The sequence below is a fragment of the Protomyctophum bolini genome (genome assembly GCF_963924005.1).
Source record: "Protomyctophum bolini genome assembly, chromosome: 17".
NCBI lineage: Eukaryota > Metazoa > Chordata > Actinopteri > Myctophiformes > Myctophidae > Protomyctophum > Protomyctophum bolini.
Genome location: NC_137878.1, coordinates 18,885,115 through 18,911,455, shown reverse-complemented (window position 1 = coordinate 18,911,455; position 26,341 = coordinate 18,885,115). Strand labels below are relative to the sequence as shown.

The following is a 26,341-nucleotide window of genomic DNA, read 5'->3' as shown; positions in this document are numbered from 1 at the left end:
ACGCCATTGGTAATAAGGCATCGCTGAACAGTTAATTTATTGCTTAGGTGGCGGCCTCAGGCTGGGGGGTGCATGCTGAAACAACTGTCTGTTAGCGCAGAAACTAACTCAGAAAGAGAGGGGGGTAGACACACCTTGCCAAACTGATCAAAACAGATGCACAAACAGCAGTCAGTGATAGTGTTTGTTTTAATGGAATGAAGAGAGTGCTGACCTCCTACCACATACAGTAGGAGTTGGCAGTTATTCCATTCAGTCTCAAAATTAAAAAGAACATAATGTCAAATTGGCTTTTATATTGCCATTAAGTTCAAGTTCAAATACATGAAATCAAATGAATATTCATGTATGACTCAGGTCTCATTCCAAGCTTTCTGTAGGCCAAGCCAGACAGTATTACCACCATACTGTAGGTTATTTTTGTAGGCCAAGGCTAGCCAGACGTTATTACCACCATACTGTAGGTTCCCACACAGACTCCCAGAGGAGTTCTTTCAATGGGTTCTGTATAAATTAAGACAATAAACTTGGCAGATATTATCACTGTAACAGGCTCAATTGGTTCACAGCCCAAGTTGTTCAGGTCAAAAGTATTCTTTATTTCCATATGACACGGCTTGCCATGCCATGGTGTGATAATATGGTAATGGTACACTTAGATACTAGATTGCCACAAGCTATAACAAATAAGACAAAGCAGATGGAAAGCATGCCATGACAGAAGCTCCGTCTCTCCCTGAATGTTTGTGGGCGGATGACTGATGTATCCTGTGTGAATTAATTAAGTTGATGCACAACAGGTGTTTAGTCACACCTGTCAAACGCAGTTCAGTCTAGGTATGACTGCTTAAATCAGCCACCCTCCATCCCACAAACAACAACTTTATCTTCAATACAACAAATCAACACAAAAATCCTCTGAACCACACAATTCTCGGGAGTTTAAGTCACAGTTGAATGGCTTAAAATACACTGTTAGATAATAAATTAACATGAAGTTCTCTGGTTTTATTTTCTGTGTAAATCAATTTTGGCAGGGGCGGTACTTGAACATATAAACTCTATGAACCTCACAGAGGCCCGTCCATGAACCAATCCTTTGTTACAAACAAACAAACCCCAACACTTGCATAAAACCACCAAGTGAAAAACGGGTCCAAAAAGGGTGATGCTAATCCTGCGGTGAAACATACAGTATTGTAATGAGAGCAGTGTGCACTTAATGCATGCGTTGATTGTCCCCGAGGCCTGTCATACCGAGTATGACCCAATTCAAAGAACACTAACTGACCTAGTTCTTCCGCTTGACCTATAAGCAGAACACAGTGTGGCAGACTGCATGGGGACAACAATGGCACAAATTCCCCCTTGCAAGCCTCTGGGACAGTAACCATCGCTTGTTCTGTATCCAAACGAGTGATTCGATTTCAACGTCAGATTAATTATCGTATGAGAAAATAAATAAATACAAAAATGGATGGTTGTGACTTGTGATGATTGTTGTGCTGCTGCAGATATGGGGTCAACACCACCAACCAGTAAGAAGAGTACAGTATGTGTCCCCAGCCAGAAATACAAGCAAGTCACTTTTCTATTTGGATTTTTGTTTCTTAATTGTCTCCACCAGGCCGAAGGCATGGGGAGAGAGTATGTTTTGCACTCCGTCCGTGTGTGTGTCCGTCCGTCCGTCTGTTACCAGCTGATCCAGAACGGCCTGTAATAGCACCACCAGGAGGCCGACTTTTGAAAAACACATATTTTTATATTACTCCTCCAGATTCTGTCCAAAAATCCCGCAAATCGTTACACACTATCTCTATAGTCATGTGTTCAAGCCGGATCTGTCCAATATTTCATATTCCATCCTAATTGGCTAACATTGGCTTTCAAAGTTGGCAGGATTGGCCCGTTTTGAACAAAAAGCCTCAAATCCTGAACGCAGAGTGCAATTTACGTGAAATCTTTCACAGACTTTCCTACTAGGCTGAGGAATATATCCCACCCTTTTCACATTGGCCTGTTATAGCGCCACCAACAGGTGGATTTTTGCAAAACACATTTTTGGAACAAAATGCCTCAAATCATCCATTGCGTAAGAAGAAATGGCACCCTTTTCACATTGGTCTATTTGCGAACGCAGTGAGCACTTACTATTACCTAGCAGATCATGTCTGTCTGTGTGTGTGTGTGTCTGTCTGTCTGTCTGTGTGTCTGTCCCGCTATACGTCCAAATATGGAGTGTGTTGCATCAGCAATCACTCAGCTCCATATATGGGCACAAAAGGGGCCAGGTCCACATATACAGTAACAGCGGGACAGACGCACAGACAGACAGACAGACAGACATGATCTGCAGGGTCTCAGCTGCGTTCGCTTCCCGCGTTTGCGCGTCTTACTGGTATAGTCTATTATGACCTGCCCTGGTGGAGGTTTGAATTTAAATTTGAATTATACAGATAAAAAAATATCCTTTCTGTAGTACACATTTGACTTCAATGCCTGCATGTTTCTACTGAATTAAACTCGTAACCACTTGAACCCTACTAGCCTACTTCGTTGACTGCGGTCCCCCCAAGGCCTCTATACCCCCCCCCCCCCTCCCTTTCCACCAAATCTCTTTGGTGTAGCCAATCTTCATGCGCGTTTCGACACGTTGTGAACTTGAACTTGTACATTGCCTATTTTGGCTGAATGTTCACAGACTTTCGCTGAAGGTCTGTGGGAAAATAGATGAGAAGGTTCATGTTGTTCATGAAGTGATAGGAGTAATAAATCAAATCAAACCCTTCCCCCATTTCAAATCCCTCTCGATTGTACGATTGTACATACGCGGCCTCACCCACCATACGCACATATGCGCGTGCACGTACACTATAAGGTTATCAATCTATCTACCTATAAATGCACCACGTCTCTATCTGTCTACAACTGTATGTATGTACGTACGTACGTACGTACGTGTGTGTACGGCTGTAATGCCCGTAACTCAAGAACCATTCGCCCCACCGACCCAAATTCGACACACGCGTTTCACACCCCCACAGGGAGTGCAGTGCTCGGTGTTGAGTCGGTCGGAACCACAGTTATCCAGAACCACCACAAAAGACCTCTGCCTGGGTTCTGGACAGGGGCAGGGGCCCATATATGGAGCTGGCCTGTTCTGACATCACAACACTCCATATTGGGGCATGCCTGACACAGAACTCCATATATAGGAATAAAGGGACAGATACAGAAATCTCCATATATGGGCATAAAAGAGACACAGACAGGTGGGTGGAACGGGTACTCTGACACGGGTACAACGGGCCTGGATCTCCAACTTCCATCGTTACCGACTCAGTGCTCTACAGCCGGCGGTCAAGTATCTATAACTATGCAAAATCTCCCCTGCATATCACATACAGTATAGGCAATGGCATATATGGAGATCCAGTTGTCCAAAACAGCTGATCTGACCGATATGCCCATATATGGTATATCGGACAATGGGTGCTCTGAATGGGTATACAACAGATTTGCATAACCGGGTGGGGCATGCATTGATTGCATTCCCAACTCGCATAATTCTCGAGTACGGTCAGCAAGCTAACACAGACCAGTTAATGTTATTATTCAGCAATGTTCAGTTAACATTCAACATGACAGCCCCTTGGAACCACTCACGTCTATGTTCTGCATTCAAAGTTCAAACCACTATGGCCCACGGACACCCTGTGAGCTCTACACCAGAATAGAGAAAAGAAAGCTCTCCTTCCTATGTGCTATCTTAGCCTATCTATAATCAAAAGAGTGTACTACCTAATATTCAGCAATCAATGTTTTAAAAACAATCAATTCTATCCTCAAAAACTGTGATTTTGTTTTATGTAGCTAAGTCCTATGCTTTATTTGAAAGTTACCAAATATTTAGTAAGTAGATTTTCTTGTTCATAATGGAGCAATTTAAAAGTACAAAGTAATAATCCAGCTTTAGCTTTATCACCCCTGATGTTATTATTTGCTTTTGCTGCCTATTAAGGAGTATACGGTATTAGTAAGCCATAGAAGAAGTTGCATTATTGGTTACAGAGAATGCAATATATCAATAAGGCAGAAAGATGACCAGAAGAACAATAAACCCAGAAAGCAATAAAAACAACAATCAAGTCATCATATAAAGAACAATGACAGCCACAGAAAGTAATAAACATATTCATAAAAACCTCACCACAATTAACCAAACTAACCACAATTCCGATTCACATCGATATGCAGTATATTGAGCATGTGGCCTCAACTCAAAAATCCCAAACAGTTCCCATTAGATCAATTAAGGCTCAGACCTATTAGATGATATAATTCGTGAGAAAAGAGATGAGAAACGTCAAAACAGGAAAGGGGTTTGGAGCTAAAAACTAAGGTCTTTGATGAGGTTATAATGGTACATTAAGCTAGATGGGATTTTTATGCATGGAATTTATAGTTAGATAATATGGAGCATATTTTTTTGTTTAGAGGTTCATCCACAGTACATATTCTCTTTCACACTTCATCTATTTGCGTGTGTCAGTGTGTGACTATGAGTATGTGTGTGTGTTTGTGTGTAAGACTGAGTGATACAGGTGGCACTGCTGGCTGTAACAAGTGAGTGTGCGCCCACGGGCAATGCACACAGCAAAATACTCAGCATTCATTTAACTCAGAGAGTGCACAATTGTAAGTGTACATTAGTACATTCCCTGAAATGTTCCAAGGTGTCTTGCACACCTACAAAGGTGACATGTGCTTAGGAGAAGACCAAACGAGGGCCCAATGCCCTGAAAAAGAAGAAACTCCCGCACACTGTATTCAAATGCAAATAAAATGTTTTAATGTGAAACAACATTTCCCATTAAAACCTTTTTCAATGTTCAAAATGTAACATTTCTTATTGTGTATGGGTACAGAAGAGTTACAAAATGAATAAATTAACACTACAGATTTTCCTGCGAGACAGCGTGATACAAGATTGACCAAACTCCTGAATGTGACAAATGATAGTATTTTCACAAAATAAACGTGAAAACTGCCACTTTGGTTCCATTACACCTAGCATGTTTCTGCCTGTGCGTGTCTTCACATTTCTGTTTCCACGTGTGTGCATTTGCACGTCTGTGTATATACTTTAACATACATAGCCTACTGTACTGTACATAGCCTACATACACATAATGTGTGTTTCTGATAGTGACTTAAGTCGTTGCATTATTTTTTGTGTGTAATTTCTCTGCATTTGCATGGTACGTGTATACAGTACGTCTCTATGTAGTGATGTCTCTTAACATTTGCTGGACAAGGCGCGTGCATGTTCTGACACGTGCGTCCTTATGCTGTATGTGCAGTGACTAATATGCTAGGCATTGTATGGACTGTGTGCGTTCATGTGTGTGCGCGCACAGTGTACGTGTGTACACTAAAGTACACACACTAACACACTGTACGTGTGTACGTAATGTACGTGTGTTATATACAGTGTGTATATATAATACAACGGACGTCTTGGGGTGAGTGTTGTTGTTGTGCGTGTTGCGTGCTGCTAAAGAGTTTATGTTATTCCTTCCCTGCTCACTCCCTCGTTTACCGTCTATTCTGGGAAAATCCAAATTACAGTCTTTCAGCGTGTGGTTGGCTTGTGTGGTTCTGAATTTGTACTTAAGCTACCCCTCCTTCTCCTTCCCTCTCCCTTGTCCTTCCTACATTCACTCCCCCCCCTGAGCTTCACCGTATACCTCCCTTCCCTCGCTCCCATCTATCTCCCCGTCTATCTCTCTGTTTGCCTTTCTTTCCCCCGGCATCCACAAATCCACCTCCTCCTGACTGAGCGGATTTGATCAAGTGCAGCGTGATACACCGACATGCACACTCACTCAGTAAACTCACTCTCAAGATAACAGAAACAAGTCAGTCACATGTTCCGCTTCACTGTCCCAGAACCTACAGTATATCTGTAAGTCATCGTCAACCGTTTCAACTCTCATGGTTTTCCTCCCAGTGTCTTGTTGTTCTGTCACCGTGCCTGTTGCTGTGTGGATGGAAGTCCAGGATAAACCCATGTCGCCTCTAAAAACATATCCTCCCTGTGGCTTTGCTCTCTGCTCAGCTTCAGCTCTTCCTGCCCTCCTTCCCCCTCCGCTAGCCAGCCTATAATTACTATCGTAACCTATGGATCGACAACACTCACTCCATTCACAAAATGAATGTTTTTATATTTGTTCCTGTGTGTGTGAGAGAGAGAGAGAGAGAGAGAGAGAGAGAGAGAGAGAGAGAGAGAGAGAGTGTGTGTGTGTGTGTGTGTGTGTGTGTGTGTGTGTGTGTGTGTGTGTGTGTGTGTGTGTGTGTGTGTGTGTGTGTGTGTGTGTGTGTGTGTGTGTGTGTGTGTGTGTGTGTGTATGTGTGTGGTTGGGGGGGTAGAGAGAGAGAAAGAGAGAGAGAGAAAGAGAGATTGAGCATTTGTGCATAAATGCTCTCATTTAGCATGGCTGTGTACCGACATAATTGCACAGTTCTATTCTTGCTACCTGTTAAATCTATTCTGGCCCCTCCATCTGACCCGGCACACACATACAGTATAGTAATATGTGACACGTTTTTTCATAAACTCAAGAAGATAGGCAGCCGCCGCTAGAAAAGCCTATACTATCACCAAAATGAGAGACGCACAAAATTCAAATGGCATTATGGCATTTGATTATCATTTTAAGTCACACCTCTACAGAGTCATCTAGATTTCAGAGACATTTAACCCCATGCATCTTCAAGATAACAACATTGTGAGCTTGTAGATCGGCCATTTTTGGCCAAGAGATTTGGGTGTTCAGGGGAGAAAAAGAGCAGACATAGTATAGAGCTCTAGGGGAGCCTGCATGGTATAATGTCAGAGCCAGAGTATAGCCTATATATATGTCCACACAGGTATAGGATTATTATCATTGAATTATTTAAAGTCAAAGCACACCCAGAAACCTCCAAGGCCACCTGTCTTTTAGACTCAGAAACCCACAGAATACAAATTCTAATTTCATGGAGACTTGTTCTCTATCAGGAAACTACCTTGCACCTCCATGACGGTTCATTGCACTAATGCTTCCTCAGAGCTTTTCAGCAGCACTCTGACATTGTCACTGAATATTATAAACTTTCATTTAAAAAGGTCAGCTTCATTTCAACGTTAAATGCCATGACGCATCAGGGCTTGTTTCAGCTCCTTGTGAAGAGAAGATGTGAAGCAATTTGTTCATATTTCTCTCACAGATGTGGTAAAGAAACTTTCCAGTCTCAGAAGTTCAAATGATAGCGTTGCGTGGTGTCGGGCTGAGTCACTGGAACATTTATTTTACGTTATCTGACTACAACTCTTTTCACATGCTGACCTAGAGGTCGACTAGTTCGCCCCCAAAAAGTCACCCTAAGTTTATCCCTGTTTTACATTTAATGTAAAATTCATATTAGCATTAGTATGTGACAGGTACTGCAAGTACAAACAGCTTCAACACAAACAGTACAGGATAAGCTCTACACAGCTTATATTAGCATGACGAGCTTGAGCGCCTTGCCTCAAATCACAAAGCTTTAGCAAAAACAACAGCATATGGCATAATATATTTGACACAACCTAGAATTGAAACAGCGTATTTCTTTTTACATAAGCGGTTGCAATTTGTCGTAGATCAATAAACTAGGTAGAAAGACATCTTTCTGGTCTCTTGGGTTTCCAGACGCAGAGAGAGAGGAGGCCAGATCATTCACGTTCTGATGGGACCTGACCAGCCTGCTCCTCTCCTTCTCTTCTCTAGTCTATGGAGATAATCCATATAGCTTGCTGAGGTGACTGGGCACTTGTCCTGCTGCCGCTGTGTGTGTCAATGGCATATCCAGACCTTTTGGACTGGGGTATAGCCCAAGCTGGGCACTGACTTATGCAGGGATTGCATCATTAAGTATGAGCAAGCACCGCAAGCACATACGCATTCATTTTACATTTTTGTCTCCACTACCAATATCATCTTAACATTACATTACTGTCCTTCATTCCTGTGTTTAAAGTTTAATTAAATTCAATTAAATTACATACCCTCTGACTGGGCACACAGCCAATCACAGTTCAAGATAATGGATGGCACCTGGGGTGGTCACTGGCCACAGTGGCCAGTCAGATTCCAGGGCTGGCACGTGCTACCCTTAGCCACCACCTGGACACGCCACTGGGGTGTGTGTGTGTGTGTGCGTGTGTGTGTGCGCGTGTGCGTGTGTGTGTGTGCGCGCGCATGGCCAGCAGGCAGTGTTGCCAAGTCTGCCTATTATACGTAAGTGACTTTGGGATTTTTCTTCCTGTAAAGTTGTTTGTAAATATAGAGGGTATGCACGTGACATCATCATCATACCCTGAGTGGCAAAAAACGACTTTATGGCCTTGACAGCCCATACATCCAAACAGAAAAGTCAGATTGCATTAAAGTCTGATTAAATTTACTTTGCCACTCGATTTGCCACTCACTTTTTTGGGTCTTGTTTCTAAAGATGCTTATTTGGGCTTAGTTCCTAAATGTTGCTTAAATCAGTGGTTCTCAAACCTTTTCATGTCAAGGACCTCCAAATAAATGTTGTCCATATATAAAAATGTTTTTTGTGGAAAATAGAAAATCTACACGCGTAGATCAGCTATTTTCAATTAAGCCAATAGGTTTAAAGTGCTCATGTGTGCTCATGTGTATAGGTTGCTTCTTTTGAGCCTGTTTAGATAGACCTGCTTGCTTATTTCTCTCGCAGAATCCGGCAACACTCATCAGCAGCAGCATCCCCTCTGGCTCTACGCCACAGCTGCAGCGGTTCACCTCCTTCTTCACCCTCCTCTTCTTCTTTCCCTAGCCTCTCTCTGAAAGATGGAAAACATGTTTGGTTCCGTTGCATGGCTACGCACAATAAATAAATAAATAACTAGTACACACACAACAATTACATAAGTGACGTTTGGCGGAGCTGCGTGCGGCGCCAACAGCGTTTTAAAATCCACGTCAGGCTGAGAGCGCTCGTTAGGGTCATGCGGTGTAAAGTGTGCTACTCCTCGTGTGTAGAAGTTCCCAAAATAAAAATGAAAACGACTTTGAAAGAAAGAAATGAAAGAAACACCAATGCAAAAAGAGTGAATTCTGCAGAGTCGGAGCTGAAGTTTGAGCCGGGATGCTTCAGACCATGTTGTGTGTGTAGGAGATAAACTAGACAGGAGAGAGACGCGTTCTCTGGAAGACACACAGTGACAGAGCGACAGACACACAGTGACAGAGCGACAGACACACAGTGACAGAGTGACAGACACACAGCCACAGACACACAGTGACAGACACACAGCGACAGACACACAGTGACAGAGCGACAGACACACAGTGACAGCGCGACAGACACACAGTGACAGAGCGACAGAGGGATCATTTCATATCTTCCCACACCGTCCAATGTGCATTTCACTGTGTGCCGGTCTCAGATCAGTGGACAGAGCAGTGGATAAGAGTGAGGATGAAGGTTTTCCTGTTTTTGACTTCGGTCACAGAGGATCTAACTTGACATTATCCAATCTCCATGACAATTGTTAACCTTTCCCCTCGTTTCCTTCATGTAGGCTATTTCTTCTTTTTTCATAATCTCATCATGGATTCTCTCTCTCTCTCTCCCTCTCTCTCTCTGTCTCTATTTCTCTTAAAATAGCCCTGGCTAATCTCTCACCCTTCCAGGGCTATGTCTTTTAACCCAGCCAACCTTTCTTGGCCAGTGTCCACGGTTTACACACTCAACACTTCTCTCCATATTTCTCTTTCCCATCTCCTCTGTCTTTCAACATTCCCCTCAGTGCCCTTCCTTAGCTCCGTCCCTCCCTCTCTCCTTCCCTCCCTCTCTCTCCCCGTGTGAAAGGGGGCTTTATCAGCGGGCCTGAATGGTGCAAGTCCACTGGAGTCTGGGACAATGGGCCCATCATCAGAGGAGAGCAGAGCCCCTGAATGAGGAACAAAGACCCCAGGCCCTAGAGGGGCCCCTCTCTGCACCTCACACAACATACATCAGCAACAGACCCAACTGGACCTGCACACTGACTGCATATGTGTGTGTATGTAAGAATGTGTATTGATGTGTGTGCATGTTTGCACGTGTGTGTGTGTGTGTGTGTGTGTGTGTGTGTGTGTGTGTGTGTGTGTGTGTGTGTGTGTGCATGCATGTCTGGAACAGCTCTGTGTGTGTTCCCTCGGTGCATATGCAAGCAGGTGCTGCCCCTTGGGATTGCAGCGTTATGGATCTAACCCCCCCCCCCCCCCCCCCCGAACCGGCTTTGCTTTCAGCCATCATTCTTAACCAGGCCACATTATACTGCTGGCGGTTATGCATCCATTATTGCCAGAATCCATCTTTCTGCATGGCCTCCAGTGGATTCTCATCCCGATTCATTGTGCACTGGTGTCTGTTGCTGGCATGCACACACACACACACACACACACACGTTCACTTGAGAACGATTGGTGTCTCTGTGTATGCGCCTTCCCTGTCGTTCGTTAAAACGTGACAATACATGCATCATGAATATGCATGTTTGTTTCACTGGGGTGAACATCCTCATGGGGGGGATATGCAGCGATCCAAAAAACAAACTTGTTTGTACTGAGAAAAGCGGTTTGTATGACTAGAGTGTGAGACGCAGTCAGCTTGGATGATGGGTTTACTTACTAAAGAGTGACTGGATGTGAGAGAGTTGACAAAGGACCATCTGTTCCTGCATTTGTCATCACAGTTAGACTTGAAGAGTTCTGTACCAAGACGCTTATAGAGCCATTCCATCACCTGAAGCTCATTATGCAATTTGTCTGGAACACAAAGGACCTAGACTGCAGAAGTGTTAGAATGTTTCTGTTCAGGGTTATCATAAATCGTTTTAGTTTGGTGCTGTCACTGATCTCTGCAAAAATAGGCGAAAAGAAAATGTTCCCAATTTCCCATAACAGCACAGCAATAGCAACAACCATGTAAACCTGCAGAGAGAGAGAGAGAAAGAGAGAGAGAGAGAGAGAGAGGTCAACCAGGTGCTCAATGGGGATAAAAGTTGAGTTAAAAACATAGCTAAAGGATCAACGGAAACCAAAACTTTAAAGAGAGGAAAGATCTGAGCAAAATAAATAAATAAATAAGAAAATAAAAGAAAATAACGGAGGAGAGGACATAAGATCAAGGTACTTTAACCATGTCTACAACATCTAGACATGTAATTGGTTTATGCCCAATCCTCCGTTATATTTTTGGAGTGCTGGGATCTTTCCTCTCTTTCAACCATGTAAAACCCATTAACAACACCATGTAAATAGTATATGGATGTGACTTACACTGAAACCAGAGCAGGTATTATGAATTATGCATCAGGATTCTACATTATGGACATATATTTACATTTTGAACTGAGGCTCATAGCCAGAAAGACTAAACAAGGGAAATGGTCCATTTGCTTATCTGACTATATACATTTTCCTAGTACTTCTTAGAAGTAAACCAGCTATAAGGATCATTATAATAATGGTTATAATTATGGTGCATAAATAGAGAAGTGCTAGAAAAGGAAATAAAAATAGAATGTTAGAGGAAACAGATCTAGAGCATATTAGAGTGAACACCAAAATAACAGCCTGGTGAGATAAATTACAAATACATTACTATCACTACACCTCCGGCTCAATCCAACCAATCCATCTATCCCCTTAATCAATTAACCCATCCATCAGCTTCTCAATCCATCCATCCATCCATCCATAATTCTATATAATTATAATTCTCTCTCTCTCTCTCTCTCTCTCTTTCCATATATATATATATATATATTAGTTAGTTAAACTTGCCCCAAAACGAAACTCTTGCAAAAATAGAGTGGTACGCCAGGGAGCACCAAATGTGAATCACAATGTTTTGGTCTGGACAACATTATCAGATTACACAAAGATAACCTGATGAAGAGATCTCTCAACCAAAATGTTGTGATTCCCATTAAAACATTCTTTGCAGTAGATGCAGACAGTGTGCAGTAGTCTTTCCTTCTACCTAAAATAGGGAATGCCATGGTTAATGTGGTTAAAGGATTATGAAGGACAAACAGTACCCCAGTAACTGTTTGGGACTGGCAAGGCAGCCTTAAGGTGTCTCACAAGACTTACAGTAGGAAGAGCTTTTTCCCTGTGACTGTCAGTGACCTGAACAAAAAATAAGAACAAAAAGCAAGTAAAGGAATTGCATTCATAAAACTATGCTAGTGTTGCTCACACTGTTATGTGCGCTAATTAATTAATGTAACTGTACTTGATGTATTACCTCACGGCGCTGCCACAGGTTTTTACCTGTGTCTTACCTGTACTTTGTTCTTCTTTTACCATTTTTAACCTTAATTCTACATACATGTTATTCTATTATATAATTTGGGGCCAAGCCTGAAGGGACGAAGGTTCCTATTGATTTTCTACCGTCCTTTCTTCTTCCACTACTTTTTACAGTTCTGGCAGTTCTGTGCTGTCGCTTTCCACGAAATTTGGCAATATGGTAGACGACGGTTATGGGAAACGGTCAAATCCACTCTATCCACTCCTCGAACGACTTGAGCCCGGAACAGGGTCCAAAACCTTTTCTTTATTGCTGTATAGCTTTCATGGCTTGGTCTTATCTCTCTAAAATTGTATTCATTATAATACATTATTTTCTCTATAGACTAGTGCTGATTGGTATCCGGCCTACTCGGGGATCACGCATGTCGGGATCGAGGCAAGTCGGGAACGCCCCTTCCGGTTATGCAATACCCGCCCATGCAGAACGCATGGCCCGTCCGGTTATGGGAACGCATGCCCCGTCCGGTTATGAATACCCATGCAGAGTTCTGTGTGAGGCGGCATGCCCAAGTATTATGGAGTCCAGGCCAGTCTATGACGTGATATTGATGTCATCAGGCCAGGGTACTCCATATATGGGGATTCGCTGATGTATCGATATTCTTTGGAGATCCGGCTGACTGTCCACTCGGCGCATAACTCCACGTGCCAGAATAGTCTCCATATATGGCAACCTCCTTGAGCTTGTGATGTCAGAGCGGGACATCATCGCTTCATCAGTGACACCAGCATGGTTTATATAACCAAGCTGGTGGTAACTAGCAATAGTCTCCATAGATGGTTATGTTTGCGACGTCCACTGTCCACCCACAAGGCAATTATCATGTTGTATGTTGTCTTGGGGAACATGCCACAACATCGCTGCTTGTACCTGTATGAATGAGTCATTCTGGATTCAAGGTGTGTCTCCTCTGACCTGTGTGTGTGTGTGTGTGTGTGTGTGTGTGTGTGTGTGTGTGTGTGTGTGTGTGTGTGTGTGCGTGCGCGTGCGTGTGTGTGCCCGTGCGTGTGTGTGTGTGTGTGTGTGTGTGTGTGTGTGTGTGTGTGTGTGCGCGTGCATGCATGAGTGTGCGTGTGTGTGTGCATGCGCACGTGTGTGTGTGTGTACATTATAATATGTGGGGAGTTTACAGTGTATTCTCCTGGGGAATGTGCTATTGTGGGTGAGCTTTTCTCTGTGTGTGTGTGTGTGTTCCCTTAGTGCATTATGCTAGCAGGTGCTGCCCCTTGGGACTGCATTGTATGTGTGTGAAACATAAACCGTACACAGTGTACAGTATGTATGTATGTATCTATGCATGTGCACCATGCACGTGCATTCCTCATATAGTGTGTTAAGTTAAAGGACCACTTCACCACTTTTCAACCTATCTTCATATAATTGGTCCTCACCAATGTTCATGATAAAATACCACCATTTTCTCTTGTCTGTGTCTCATAGGAGGGCTGTGGGCAGTTCAGAAACATGTCCACCAGTGACATCATCTTTAGGCAGATTTTCTTTTTTTAAACCAGATTAAAAAACAAACATATTTCGATTTTTATTATCGTGAGAGCGATGGCTTCCATTTTCGCATTTCAACTTCTCAGGAATAGAAAGCCTACGGTTTCTATTAGCTTGGATTTCCCATCGATGATGTCACTGGTGGACATCATCATTCAGGGTTTCTGAATTGCCCACAGCCCTTCTATGAGACAAGGACACAGAAGTTGAAAATATTTGTGGTATTTTATCATGAAGATAGGTTGAAAAGTGATGAAGTGGTCCTTTAATAACCTCTATCCTGAGGCTGAAGCATGACTTGGTGACAACTGGTCACGTGATGCGTCAACACGCTTTTCAGGGGGAAGACAACACGTCGCACAACACTTTCAGTTGCTGAAGCATAAATTAGAGCATGAAGCATAAATCCTCCCTGATAGGTGCAATGCAGAGATACAGTTAAAAGTGTACAGTGTATTATTATCCATTTTATGTCCCTGCATAGCGTCCCAATTTTGGGCATGTCATTATAGCCCACGTTTTTCAAAAAGTGTCATATCTTCTCAAAGACTTTCAAAAGTTTCGAAAATAGCGGTAAACAGCCGTCGACGCGGCGTGAGCTTGTAGATTGGCTATTTCCGCTATTTCTGAAATATGGCTTAAGTGGTTAAGTGCGACCTGCTGTGTGTTTACACGCATGCAGTCATTTGTACATGGTCTTGTACGTCCGGGGGCGTGTGTGTGTTGACTCTGTGGTTGTTGACAGCGGATGCTTCAGAGGCCAACGTTGAACCAGAGGCCTTTGCTATTCCTGACAGCAGACAGGACGTTATGCATTATGCCGCCCACAGGACAGGACACCAACAATCCACCACCTCTGACCCCTCGTCCATTCCCAATCATTATCTCCTGGCTTAAGAGCAAGGAGCTAATCCTCGCTGTGTTTACCACACAACTGGTATCACAGCTGGATGGATGGCCTCTTCGCTGCCTCCCCTCCCTCCCTCCCTTCCCTCGCCACTGCTTCCATGGATGGATGGATGGATGGATGAAACTTTGTGATATTTTATACTTCTACTCTAAACTTCCCTACTGTACATCTCAGAGACAAATATTGTACTGTTGAACATAAACATTTATATTTTGAGTGTTGCTGTAAACTTTACAGCAACACTCAAAATATAAATGAATAAAACAAAATAACAGCTCAAGTAGTAATTGTAAAAATAAAAATAGCAGAAGATATATAGCAGAAGCACAAAATAGAAATACAAATAGGACACAATAAATCAATCAATACATGAATTAATTAATAAATAAATGAATAAAGACGGACAAAGAATGGTATTAATCGGCGTGTTGAAAGGAATGTGTAAGGAAGATTTGAGGATGGTTTAACAGTGATATACATGTAGTTCTGGAGTCATATTGTATTTGTTGCCATAACAGCACTCCACCTTTTACTAAATGTATCTGTTTGAAGTGTGATTTCCCGCTTTAGTGTAGTCCATGTTTAACCAGTTAATCATGATACATTTTATGGCTGCAGTTAGTATAGGGCATAGCAGTGGCCGTGGTTTTCTGGTTCCATTGAAAAATCGGCTATTCATTTTCCCCATAGAGATTTACAAAAATATTTATATCAATTATTTTAAGACTAGAATCAAGCCATTCAGGATCCTGGTGAATCATGCCCATAAAACCTTTGATTCTGTGGAGAAAATAATTAAGAAATTATAGGCTTAAAATCATTTATATAAATATTTCTCTATGGGGAAAATGAATGGCCGATTTTCCAGTGGAACCAGAAAACCACGGCCACTGCTATACCCTGGCCTATACAGTATATGACGTAGATCTTAATTAATTAATTTATTTTTGAAAGGTGCTAGCCCCTCCTATATACAGGTTTAATGTTTGTTTTTAGTTCAATGTTTGTTTTAAAAACACCATTGACAATGAAGGGAACGTTTACGTCATTATGTCATATTGTCTCTTTATTGTTAATGGCATTTAATGTTTGTGTTGGCACCGTTTGTTTTACATCACCATTACATCACCTAATCAACATGAGTTAGACTTTAATATATTAGCGCCCCTCACTTCACACAGGTGTGATTTTTTAGCTCTTGCGTCTATCTGCCTTGAGGTATCACTCCTAATAACACTACCCTGGGATCTTCTGAAATACTTCAAACATAATCTTCCAAAATATTTTTTTTTCATTTAGGGCATGACCAGAATATGTGGGTGTGATGTGATTACCAATATGTGTCCACATTAACCGCTCCAACATTGAAACGATTTCTGGCATCCTGAAAATCCTGAAAATATACCAATCATACCTTCCATAGATTTAGATTATTGATACAAAACATACATTAACTGATAAATTATGATGTATCCTGCTACCCTAATAGACAGGGGTACATAAGCACATGGCCGTTTATCCAACAGCTTTCTCCGACCCAACCACACTTTTACCAGACATCTCTATATGCAAAATAAATTCGGCACACTCCCAGAATACATATAGGCTACATTTCATTGAAAGAAATGTCTTAATTACTGAATAAATATTACTTTTGTCAACCACGCCATTGTTGCTCAACATCACCAGCCTACGTCAGAATCGTCATGTTGGCGTCTACTACGCCAACTACGTTCACTTATTGGGGCCAGTCCTTCACAGTGACACACGCGTTAGATGAACCACGCGACCGGGATGGTTTCTACCCCTCAATGTCGTGCATTTGCTGCGCCCTTCTAATGCTGCGCCACGCCTACTCTATACTGCTCCATGCGACTCGAACAGCGTCAGCAGCAGCAGCTCCGAGCCTCCGTCAGAAAGGCTGCCCACAGCACTGCACAGCCCCACACCCAAATGAATCGAATGAATGAATAAGGCGCTTATATCGCTATTGCTCAGTGGATGGGACATTTACATTAAAAGCAATCGGATGGACGCGTGGATAACGGCATGGTTGTGTGCAATCGGAGGGAAAGCTTCCATAATCCATATAGCTTCCATGCTAGCTGCTTCAGACACAGGGGAGGGGAGGGAGAAATAGTGCGAAATAGCGCTTATGCAACAATTACCCTAAAACACAAACACCTCAACTCGATGTCATTGTGAATAAGAATTTCGAGCGAAATAATAATTTTTGGAAGGACACTTTCACCCAGTATGAAGCTAAATGTGGAAGCCGTGTGTGTCACACCAAAACGGCTGACCTATAGAATCCTGTAACCAGCCTCTCGCACTGCCTGCGAGTTGGCTCCGTCTAAGGCTCCGTCTTATGAGCAAATTTAGAACTTCCGGTCTGACAGCTAGCAGATTTAAGACATCCGGTTGCTTTCAGAATAAAATAAGATTATTTAATTCGTTAATTAAATAATTTTTACATTACATTATTAGTATTATTATTACATTACAGTTATTGTAAAGACACACATTATGTTTCTGTGTAAAAATAAGTAATTAAATAACATAAAAAAGTTATCTAAATGGATAAATGCTATTCACTGGAGTGCATGGACTTTATAAAGTGGACACTGGACAAAAGACGGCTCCGCCAGGCAACTATCTGGACATACCCACGCGTTTGGGAAGATGTCCTCTACCACCCCACAGTCTCCGCTAAGCGGGAGAGGTGTAAAATTCACAGCAGCAGAGCTTCTACTGGGGTCAATGCAAAAAAATGTACCGTTTCCGGACCCAGAATGGACACTGGACAAAGAGGCCTCCGCGAGGCAACTATCTGGACATACCCACGCGTCCGGGGAGATGTCCTCTACCACCCCACAGTCTCCGCTAAGCGGGAGAGGTGTAAAATTCAGAGCAGCAGACCTTCTATTGGGGTCAACACTAAAAAAAGTGCCGTTTCCAGACCCAGAATGGACACTGGACAAAGAGGCCTCCGCGAGGCAACTATCTGGACATACCCACGCGTCCGGGGAGATGTCCTCTACCACCCCACAGTCTCCGCTAAGCGAGAGAGGTGTAAAATTCAGAGCAGCAGAGCTTCTACTGGGGTCAATGCAAAATAAATTACCGTTTCCGGACCCAGACTGGACACTGGACAAAAGACGGCTCCGCGAGGCAACTATCTGGACATACCCACGCGTCCGGGGAGATGTCCTCTACCACCCCACAGTCTCCGCTAAGCGGGAGAGGTGTAAAATTCAGAGCAGCAGACCTTCTATTGGGGTCAACACTCAAAAAAGTGCCGTTTCCAGACCCAGAATGGACACTGGACAAAGAGGCCTCCGCGAGGCAACTATCTGGACATACCCACGCGTCCGGGGAGATGTCCTCTACCACCCCACAGTCTCCGCTAAGCGAGTAAATGGGTGCTTATATTTCTATGTGAAATGTGGTGATGCTGGCATCACAATAGATGCCAGCATCACGCTGCCTCCGTCTAATAAGCACATTTACAACTTCCTGTTTGGAAACCGAAACAGATGCTTCTGACATTTGCCTGTGCGTGCTTAATCGTTGTACTTCTGAACACATTTCCCAAATCTCAGTGATTTATCCACACATCGCTCTGTGTGTGTGTGTGTGTGTGTGTGTGTGTGTGTGTGTGTGTGTGTGTGTGTGTGTGTGTGTGTGTGTGTGTCGCGTCGCCCTCCAGCTGCAATTGCGAGTGTGCGCTGTGTGCAGGGCACACTACTGAGTTTAAAACCACAGCTGAAACATGAAGTGGAGTCTGTCAATTCCCGCAATTTCCTTCTTCCCATATTGCGCTGCAACGACACTAGGATTGAGCCCCCCGAAGGGGGGCGAAATTCTAGTTATTATAAATTCAGCAGCACATACAGTAATTCAAATGAACCCCACCTATACCAGATGAAACATCAAGGTGATGAACACATTGATGCATTTTAATTGCAAAAATATGATTTTGGAGTACTTTTATGCTTAAGTAAAATATAGTGCAATTTAATTTAGCTTACAAGATGTCTTAATTGTAACAGAGTATATCTACATATACACCACGGTGGATGTATAGGTCAATGGCCGGACAGAATGAAGCCCCCTCGGTGGGCCCTACACATATGGAGGCTATCTGGCGTGCTGGAACGTTGTTTGGATCTCCGCCAGTGGACTGCATAGAGAGTGCACATTCAGTGAGCTATGCTCATCTGAGGGGCAATGAGGGTGCTGAGCACAGTCTGGCTCACCAGATCGCCCTATACGCCATGGGCAAATTGTTTTATTGAAATATATTACTGACACATTAATTGGTGTATCGGCATTAGGTCAGCATGCTGGGGAGGCCATTATGCTGCGAACGTCTGATAGCCTTAAATGTCAAATAATAAATTCTCTGTCTCTGCAGTATGTGCACCGTGAAGCAGGAAAGGCTTTTGTCACGAGTAGAATTTGAGATTCTTATTAAAATGGGTTTATTCGCAAAGTGAGATATCACCAATTACAGGAGGAATTTGCTTTTGGTAAAATGGATGGAGTATTTTGGAAAGGAACTATCATAATGACTGTCACTGAACCTCTGTGTTGTTGTTTAGCAGCCTGTTTGAGTGTTTTTAAGAGTTCAGTGATTGTGTAACAGCAACATCAAGACAGGTGAGCACTGCAGTTCATCCGCGTTGAGACTTGTTTTTTATCCTGTGTAATAACTACCGCCTTGAGCATGTATGCACATTGCGCACACGCACACGTGCATGCGCACACACACACACACACACACACACACACACACACACACACACACACACACGCAACTAAAGCCAGGTTTAGATCTACACGCTCACAACGCGTTGCAGCGTGTCGTGTTGTGAGCTTGTAAATCTATATATGGGCCATTTTTGGTGCAAGACAGCGGTGCATAGCAATGTATAAATCAGGCTTAAGTCGGCCTTTGTTTCCCCCGGCATCATCATCTAATTCATTTCCTCCCTCAATATCCATTTATAGGTTTAAAGGATATTTCGGTGGCACAGGTGTGTGCACAAGATTTATCTTCATTTTTCACTGGCGGAAATCAATGGCATTTCATAACATCCTTTCGCTGTTGTTAAGAGGACTCAGACATACATGTATTGTATGCAGTCTTCTGGGCAGAGGTCACCGCGGAGGACTTTCACTCATGAAAGGCTAGATGATTATGGATGAAAGGTCGACCAAGGTCCTCTAATCATATGATTGATTGACTGACTCTCTCTCTCTCTCTCTCTTTTTCTCTCCCTCACTCGCCATGAAAGCTTTCAATAAAAACACTAGCTCTCACTCCTTTATCAGAGTGCAGTTAGGGATGGCTGCAGTAATGCAATGGAGATAAATCCTGTAAGCCTGTTACTATCAACACTGACTTGTGTAATTATTGTGGGACTGTGAAGCAGAATGAGGAGGCTCCTCTGTGGACAGAAGGTGGTTTTAGGGTGGCCCTAAGGGGTAGTGGGAACTGTTCCATGACCACAGGGCCACAGTGATGTAATACTCTTAAAACAACGGCTCTTAATGGCCTCAACAAGGAATCAGTCCATTCTTGTGCCTCTGTTTTTAATATTGTTTAGTTTACTGCATACTGTACTAGATGTGTACTATGTGACAACCAGGTATAGTCTGGTGACCACCGGAGAGACGGGTGACAGCCGGAATGTAGACGGCACCTGGGTGAGCAGTATGGGTTAGCTCCCCAGCCTGTGTCCTCCGTGAGGAGGAAGCCCAACAACCCTCGATGAGGCCTTTAGGAGGGTCATGCAAGCGGCAAGCGGAGCCGCAGCACCATTGCCCTACGGAACCATTTTAAATGAGATTTTCGTGGAGCGGAAATCTAACTACATCTCGACTTTTGGGAGATGTAGTTCCAGACTCTACAGTATAGATTTTGGAATAGTTGTCTAGTTAGATGAGACTCTTTGGTAACTTTGTGGTTGCACTACTGACCTGCATTTTCCCTTATTATAACACTTATATTTAGGTTGAAATATCATTCATCAATTTACAATTAAGGAATATCATTCATCAATTTACAATTTAGGCATTTAGCAGAGCGACTTACAGTAAGCAAGAACACAAGGTTTAGGGTTGACGACAGAGTACAGCATCTTGCAAAGGGTCTGGTCTGTAAGATTCAATACACCATCAAGTTACCCATGTACCTGTCTAAATACTTCCTTAATGTCAACAAAGTCCCCACCCACAACACCAGAGGGAGCTCAACAAACCATGTGCAACCCAGATTTGGCACAAACACGGGACTAAATTAATTTCGCTCCTATGCCACCAAAATGTGGAACGCAACGGTCATTAAGACATGTGAATCCCTTGACTCCTTCTAAACCGCTCTCAAAGGGCACCATACGGACGGCTGCAATTCTAAACTGGCCCCCGTAAAATCAGATTCCCCACACACCCCTTTTCCCCCTCATTGTATATATTTTCTCTTCCCTTTTTACCTCCTTTATGATGATGATTTCCTGTTTTTTGGCTACATAGAAGTGTATATTTGTATATGTCTCTAAATGTTATGATGAATTGAACAAGGTGGACCATGAATTGAACAAGGTGGACCTCTTGTGAATAAGTCTAGTGCTTTATTTTACATTCAGAACAGTGCTGCCAGGGTCCTAATGAGAGTAAGCAAACACGACCACACAACACCCATCCTCTTCACACTGCACTGTCTCCCCGTTACAGCCAGGATCGACTATCCTGCTGATCACATACAACTGCATAAACAGACACGCCCCTCCCTAGAAACTAATCAACCCTCCAAAAACAACCTCCACCCTGCCTCAGATCTGCAAACGAATTCCTGCTACAGGTTCCTGACACCAATCTGCGCACCATGGGGGACCGGGCCTTTCTCTCGGCAGCACCACGCCTGTGGAACAGCCTCCCCATGGACTTCAGACTATTGAATCTTTTAAAACAGGCCTTAAAACGTTCCTGTTTCGGAAAGCATTTTTGTGTTGAACTGTTGTCGTTTTGCACTTGATTTGTTTGATGCAATACAAATAAAGGTCATTATTATTATTATTATTTATTGGTCGTCCACTCACAGTTGCATGCATGAAATAGTCATCAAGGATCATAGGTAAGCTAAGAACCTAACATCTGTCTAACAGTACAATAAATATACACTATAGAATGCCTGTCTGTATCTAAATGACATATTTTAGCCTTTGCATATACACCTGCAAGGTCGCCGAGACTATAGGGCAAGTACGGCAAGCTACGGGTATGGGCTAAGGTGAGTCTGAAGAGGTGAGTTGTCAGGCTATGGCGGAAGATTGGAAGTGAGTCTGCAGTTCTGATTCATCCGTAATTATGTTGACTCTCAGGGATGTCAAACTGAAATACACAGTGGGCCAAAATAAAGAAATTGGTACAATTCGAGGGCCGGACTGTGTTTCAACACACGGGCCATTTTTGGGGAGAGGGGTAGCTGAAAGTTGACCACAAGTGATATACTTTCACTGCTGATCAATGAAGAGAAGACGCATGCTTGCGCTTGCGGGCCCTCGATACGTGACAATGCACTCGCAGTGCATTGTGGGACTTGTAGTATTATGGTGGTCCGTGCAATATACATGAGGGCCAGTACTAATTAAATATCATCCCGCGGGTCGAAGATAATTAATTCACGGGCCTGATTTGGCCCCCGGGCCTTGAGTTTAACATATATGCTCTAGATGGTGATATCATTGAGGACACGCTGACGTGTACACATGTCCTTTGTACGTGTCGATTGGGTTCCCTAGGAAGTGTGGAGCCGTCCTACAGACGGAAACGGTTAATCATATTCCATCATGCAAGGGCCTTTGGATAGAAATGACTCCATGCAGTCACTCACTTTCAGTTAGAGTGCTGCAGAGGTGAGAGAGTGTCTGTGACTGTGACCAGCTGATGGTTGTTGACGCTCAATTGATGCATCAAGGAAGGCACTCTCTCACATGTTTCTGCACATTATGTTTCACTGTTAAATAGGTCTACATCTGTTCTAAGATAGAATCTTAAATATATGTTGTGAAAATGTGTTGTGACTTTGATTGAAATGTTTTAATACAGTACAAATAGTTCCAATGGCATCTAAATGTAAGGTTGCAAATATGCTTATCGGTGTTGCGAGGATGAGGGGTGCCCCCCATGGGGTGCCTGGGCCAAAACAGTTTGGGAACCCCTGATCTATGCGAACACTGTGCACATAATATATCCTTTTCCAGCAGATGTAATTCCACACAACGGTCCTCAGCCTTGGTATGTCTTCTCAGAGGGTCCTTGAATCAAGAAATGGGACCGCTATCTGCTAACTCATTGCAAGTCGCACTGCAGTTAAATTAAAATATATATACAGATACGTGTTAGACTCTAAGCTGCAAGATTTTGATAGCATTATAAGAAAGAATAGTTTCTATTGGCTGGCCCTAAAATTTCAGATGGCCATCTGTGTGGATTATTGTCAAAAATTTGGTGGAACAAACGCAACAAGCTGGTGATTATTTTTGCACAGCAGCACCGTTTCCCAAAAAAACAAAAACTTAATTCGACATTGGTTTATCTTTTCTATAAATAAAAGTGCTGACGGCTGTCTTAAGCATTTATTCCTTCTCAAATCCATGAATTCAACAGTAATAAACATGAAAAAATGAATTGAAATGTTACACCTCCCCATTAGATCAATTTGAGAGAGCAGTGGCTGTCCCCTCCATTGCCTCTGACGATGGAATTGGTCAGATTTTGACTAGGGTGACCTGAGGACAGCACCACAAATGACAGCTCAAATGCTCAACTTTGCCCATTATCCAAACACATTTAGTAAATTACTGCATTCACATCAGTTCCAACTGAGCCCTCGGGTACGAAAGTGAATTTTGGGGCATTTTGATAACTCGCCACTCCCCAGTGATCATAGTGCTTAACACACACACACACACACACACACACACACACACACACACACACACACACACACACACACACACACACACACACACACACACACACACACACACACACACAGGCTATTAACCACAATACAGCAATACAGTATTCACTTGTCAGAGCTGTCATAACAGAAAAGATAAGTTGTGTGTGTGTGTGTGTGTGTGTGTGTGTGTGTGTGTGTGTGTGTGTGTGTCTCAGGTGGGTTTACTTTGTAGGGAGGAAAGCAACTCTAATAGGTCTATCAGTGCAGCTGAGGGATAAAGGGAATTGGATTACAGTATTATACCATATTAGATGGATAGACCTTTATTGATCCCAAGAGACGTTCAGTTGTCATAGTAGCGCCGCAGTATGAAACGCAGGACAGGTAAGAGTAGAGAGATGTAGCTGACCATTAGCCACCAGTGATAAGGATAGGCAACGATAACCTAGTGATGACTGATGACCTCCGGCTACAGAAGTCTGGCCGGGCCGAAAACACTTGCTATGCATCCCACATTTATAACGCATTATGAACACAATCTTCTCATAAATATATAATGTATAATTATATTTATAAGCGCTGATAAATAATCATACTTTATAAGCATAATCATAACGCAAGTACGCAAGTACTTATAAATAATGATAACCTTTATCATCTGCTGTCAAAATATGACTCCCCAGTCAAAAAACCACCATTTTAAATAGACACTAGTGCTTTCTAGGGTATGATTTGGGGCCCTAAAGATGAATACAAATTCAATATCAACATCGTAATACTGTCCAATACTTGGATAGGGAGGGGGTGAAATTATGACAGGCTGTTACTGCCGTCAAAGGGTGACTCCCCATGTCAAAAGAAAATTAAAAAAAATCTCTCGTGGCTCAAGTTCAGTGGAGACGGCACCCCTCCGTCAAACCTATGGGGAGAATTTCAGTGTAATATGTTCGGATGTTTGGTTTTCAATGCCAGAGCTTTAAAGAATACACTTGAATTGGTGGCAGATACAACAAAGAGCAGCAGTGTGTCCAGTTGGTGGAGGATTTAGAAAATAAGGCGAAGCTAGCTGGAAGATGAGCCCATCCAGTGAGCGGTCGCATCCTACACACAGTGGGTTGCTGAGGCGCTGGCACACACCGCAGTGATGAAACAACTTCTCTCTCTCTCTCTCACACTCACACACACTCACACACACACACACACACACACACACACAATATTTGCGAGGAGCCTAAGTTTAAGAACGTTTTTTATATTACTTTCTTTTCTTTACCATGAATACAATAATTTCTCTATTACTCAAATTCTATTATACTTGTGGGACATTTGGCCATCAGAAGTATAATAGAAGTATACTCACATATGCACACGCGCACACACACACACACACACACACACACACACACACACACACACACACTACTTAGAGTCTACGTAATACTTCCACGTATTTGTATTAAAGACTTGCGTAGGCCTACATATGACTCCCGGCCTCTAACCTGCTGCACAATCTTGAACTGCAAGGTTTGAGGACATCTGGATTATCATTGGGATTATCAATGCAGCATGTTCCACAATTCATTAGAAAGAGATCATGCTGAGATCAGTTGCTGCATACAGATTAAACTGACAGAAATATGGTTTATAAACATGAATGCTACAGATTGTTTGTGGGATGTGCGATATTTAATGAAAACGAATGCTATGTGGTAGAAGCAATGTTTTTTATGAGTGGGTTTGCATTTTTATTAGATGACTGTAGCATTGTGTAACTTTTGTTCCCCACCACACAGTCTTTTCCGAAACTTTCTCTTTACGGTTGCCAGCGTGTGGAGGTAATAAAAGACTATTTCCTCTAGTCATTTAATTCCTTATGTTATAGGTTTCACACTGCAACGTCTCCACAAGAGGCAAGAAAGACAGACAAATGGAAGTAAGGACAGAAAAAGGACAATGCTGCTCAGTGCTGGCACAACTGCTAATGATGATAACAATAGAATACCTTGGTATTTCAGGTTATTTGTATTCCAATTGCAGAAAACCACAACAATAGCTAAATAGATTGATTATACAAAGCTGGTTCTCAAAGTGTGGCCCAGAACCCCCAATGGTCCTTTAGATCAGTGGTTCGCAAACTTTTCAGGTGGAGACCCAAATAGATTAGATGTTTGCCCGGGACCCAAACTAGTGATAACAGCAGATCTACAAGCACACAATGCGTCGCTTCTTGAGCTTCTTGTGAGCTTGAAGAGTATTATGTTATCTATCTATGTTATAACAGTATAACACAAATTATTTTTAAATGGGGTAGTCTGCACTCTGCAGCCTAATACGCATTGCATCCAGGGCATGTTATGAGCTTAGATCAGCTATTTTCTACGTGCAACACCGTCGTGCGAGAGAGTATGAATTAAGCTTCAGACATTCAGTGTCCTGCTGAAGACCATCATACCAGGAGGAGCCAAGGATCCACCCGAGAAGCTCCAAAACTCCCAAAAGGGAATTAATAACCAGACTCCAATTTACTGAAAACACAA

At 42.8% G+C, this 26,341-nt stretch overlaps 1 protein-coding gene across 2 annotated transcripts in view; it reads right to left on the bottom strand.

The window, feature by feature from the left end:
• Positions 1 to 7,654: 7,654 nt before the first annotated feature.
• efna3a (ephrin-A3a) overlaps positions 7,655 to 26,341 on the bottom strand; it is a 117,369-nt gene continuing 98,682 nt past the window's right edge. The window contains exon 5 of one of the 2 annotated variants that reach the window (XM_080787952.1): positions 7,655 to 8,893. In XM_080787952.1, the coding sequence (XP_080644078.1) occupies positions 8,883 to 8,893 (11 nt within the window). In that variant the 3' untranslated portion in view covers positions 7,655 to 8,882. Of the gene's footprint in view, positions 8,894 to 12,176; positions 12,234 to 26,341 lie in introns of those variants that run through there. The other variant, XM_080787953.1, reaches the window with a different exon arrangement.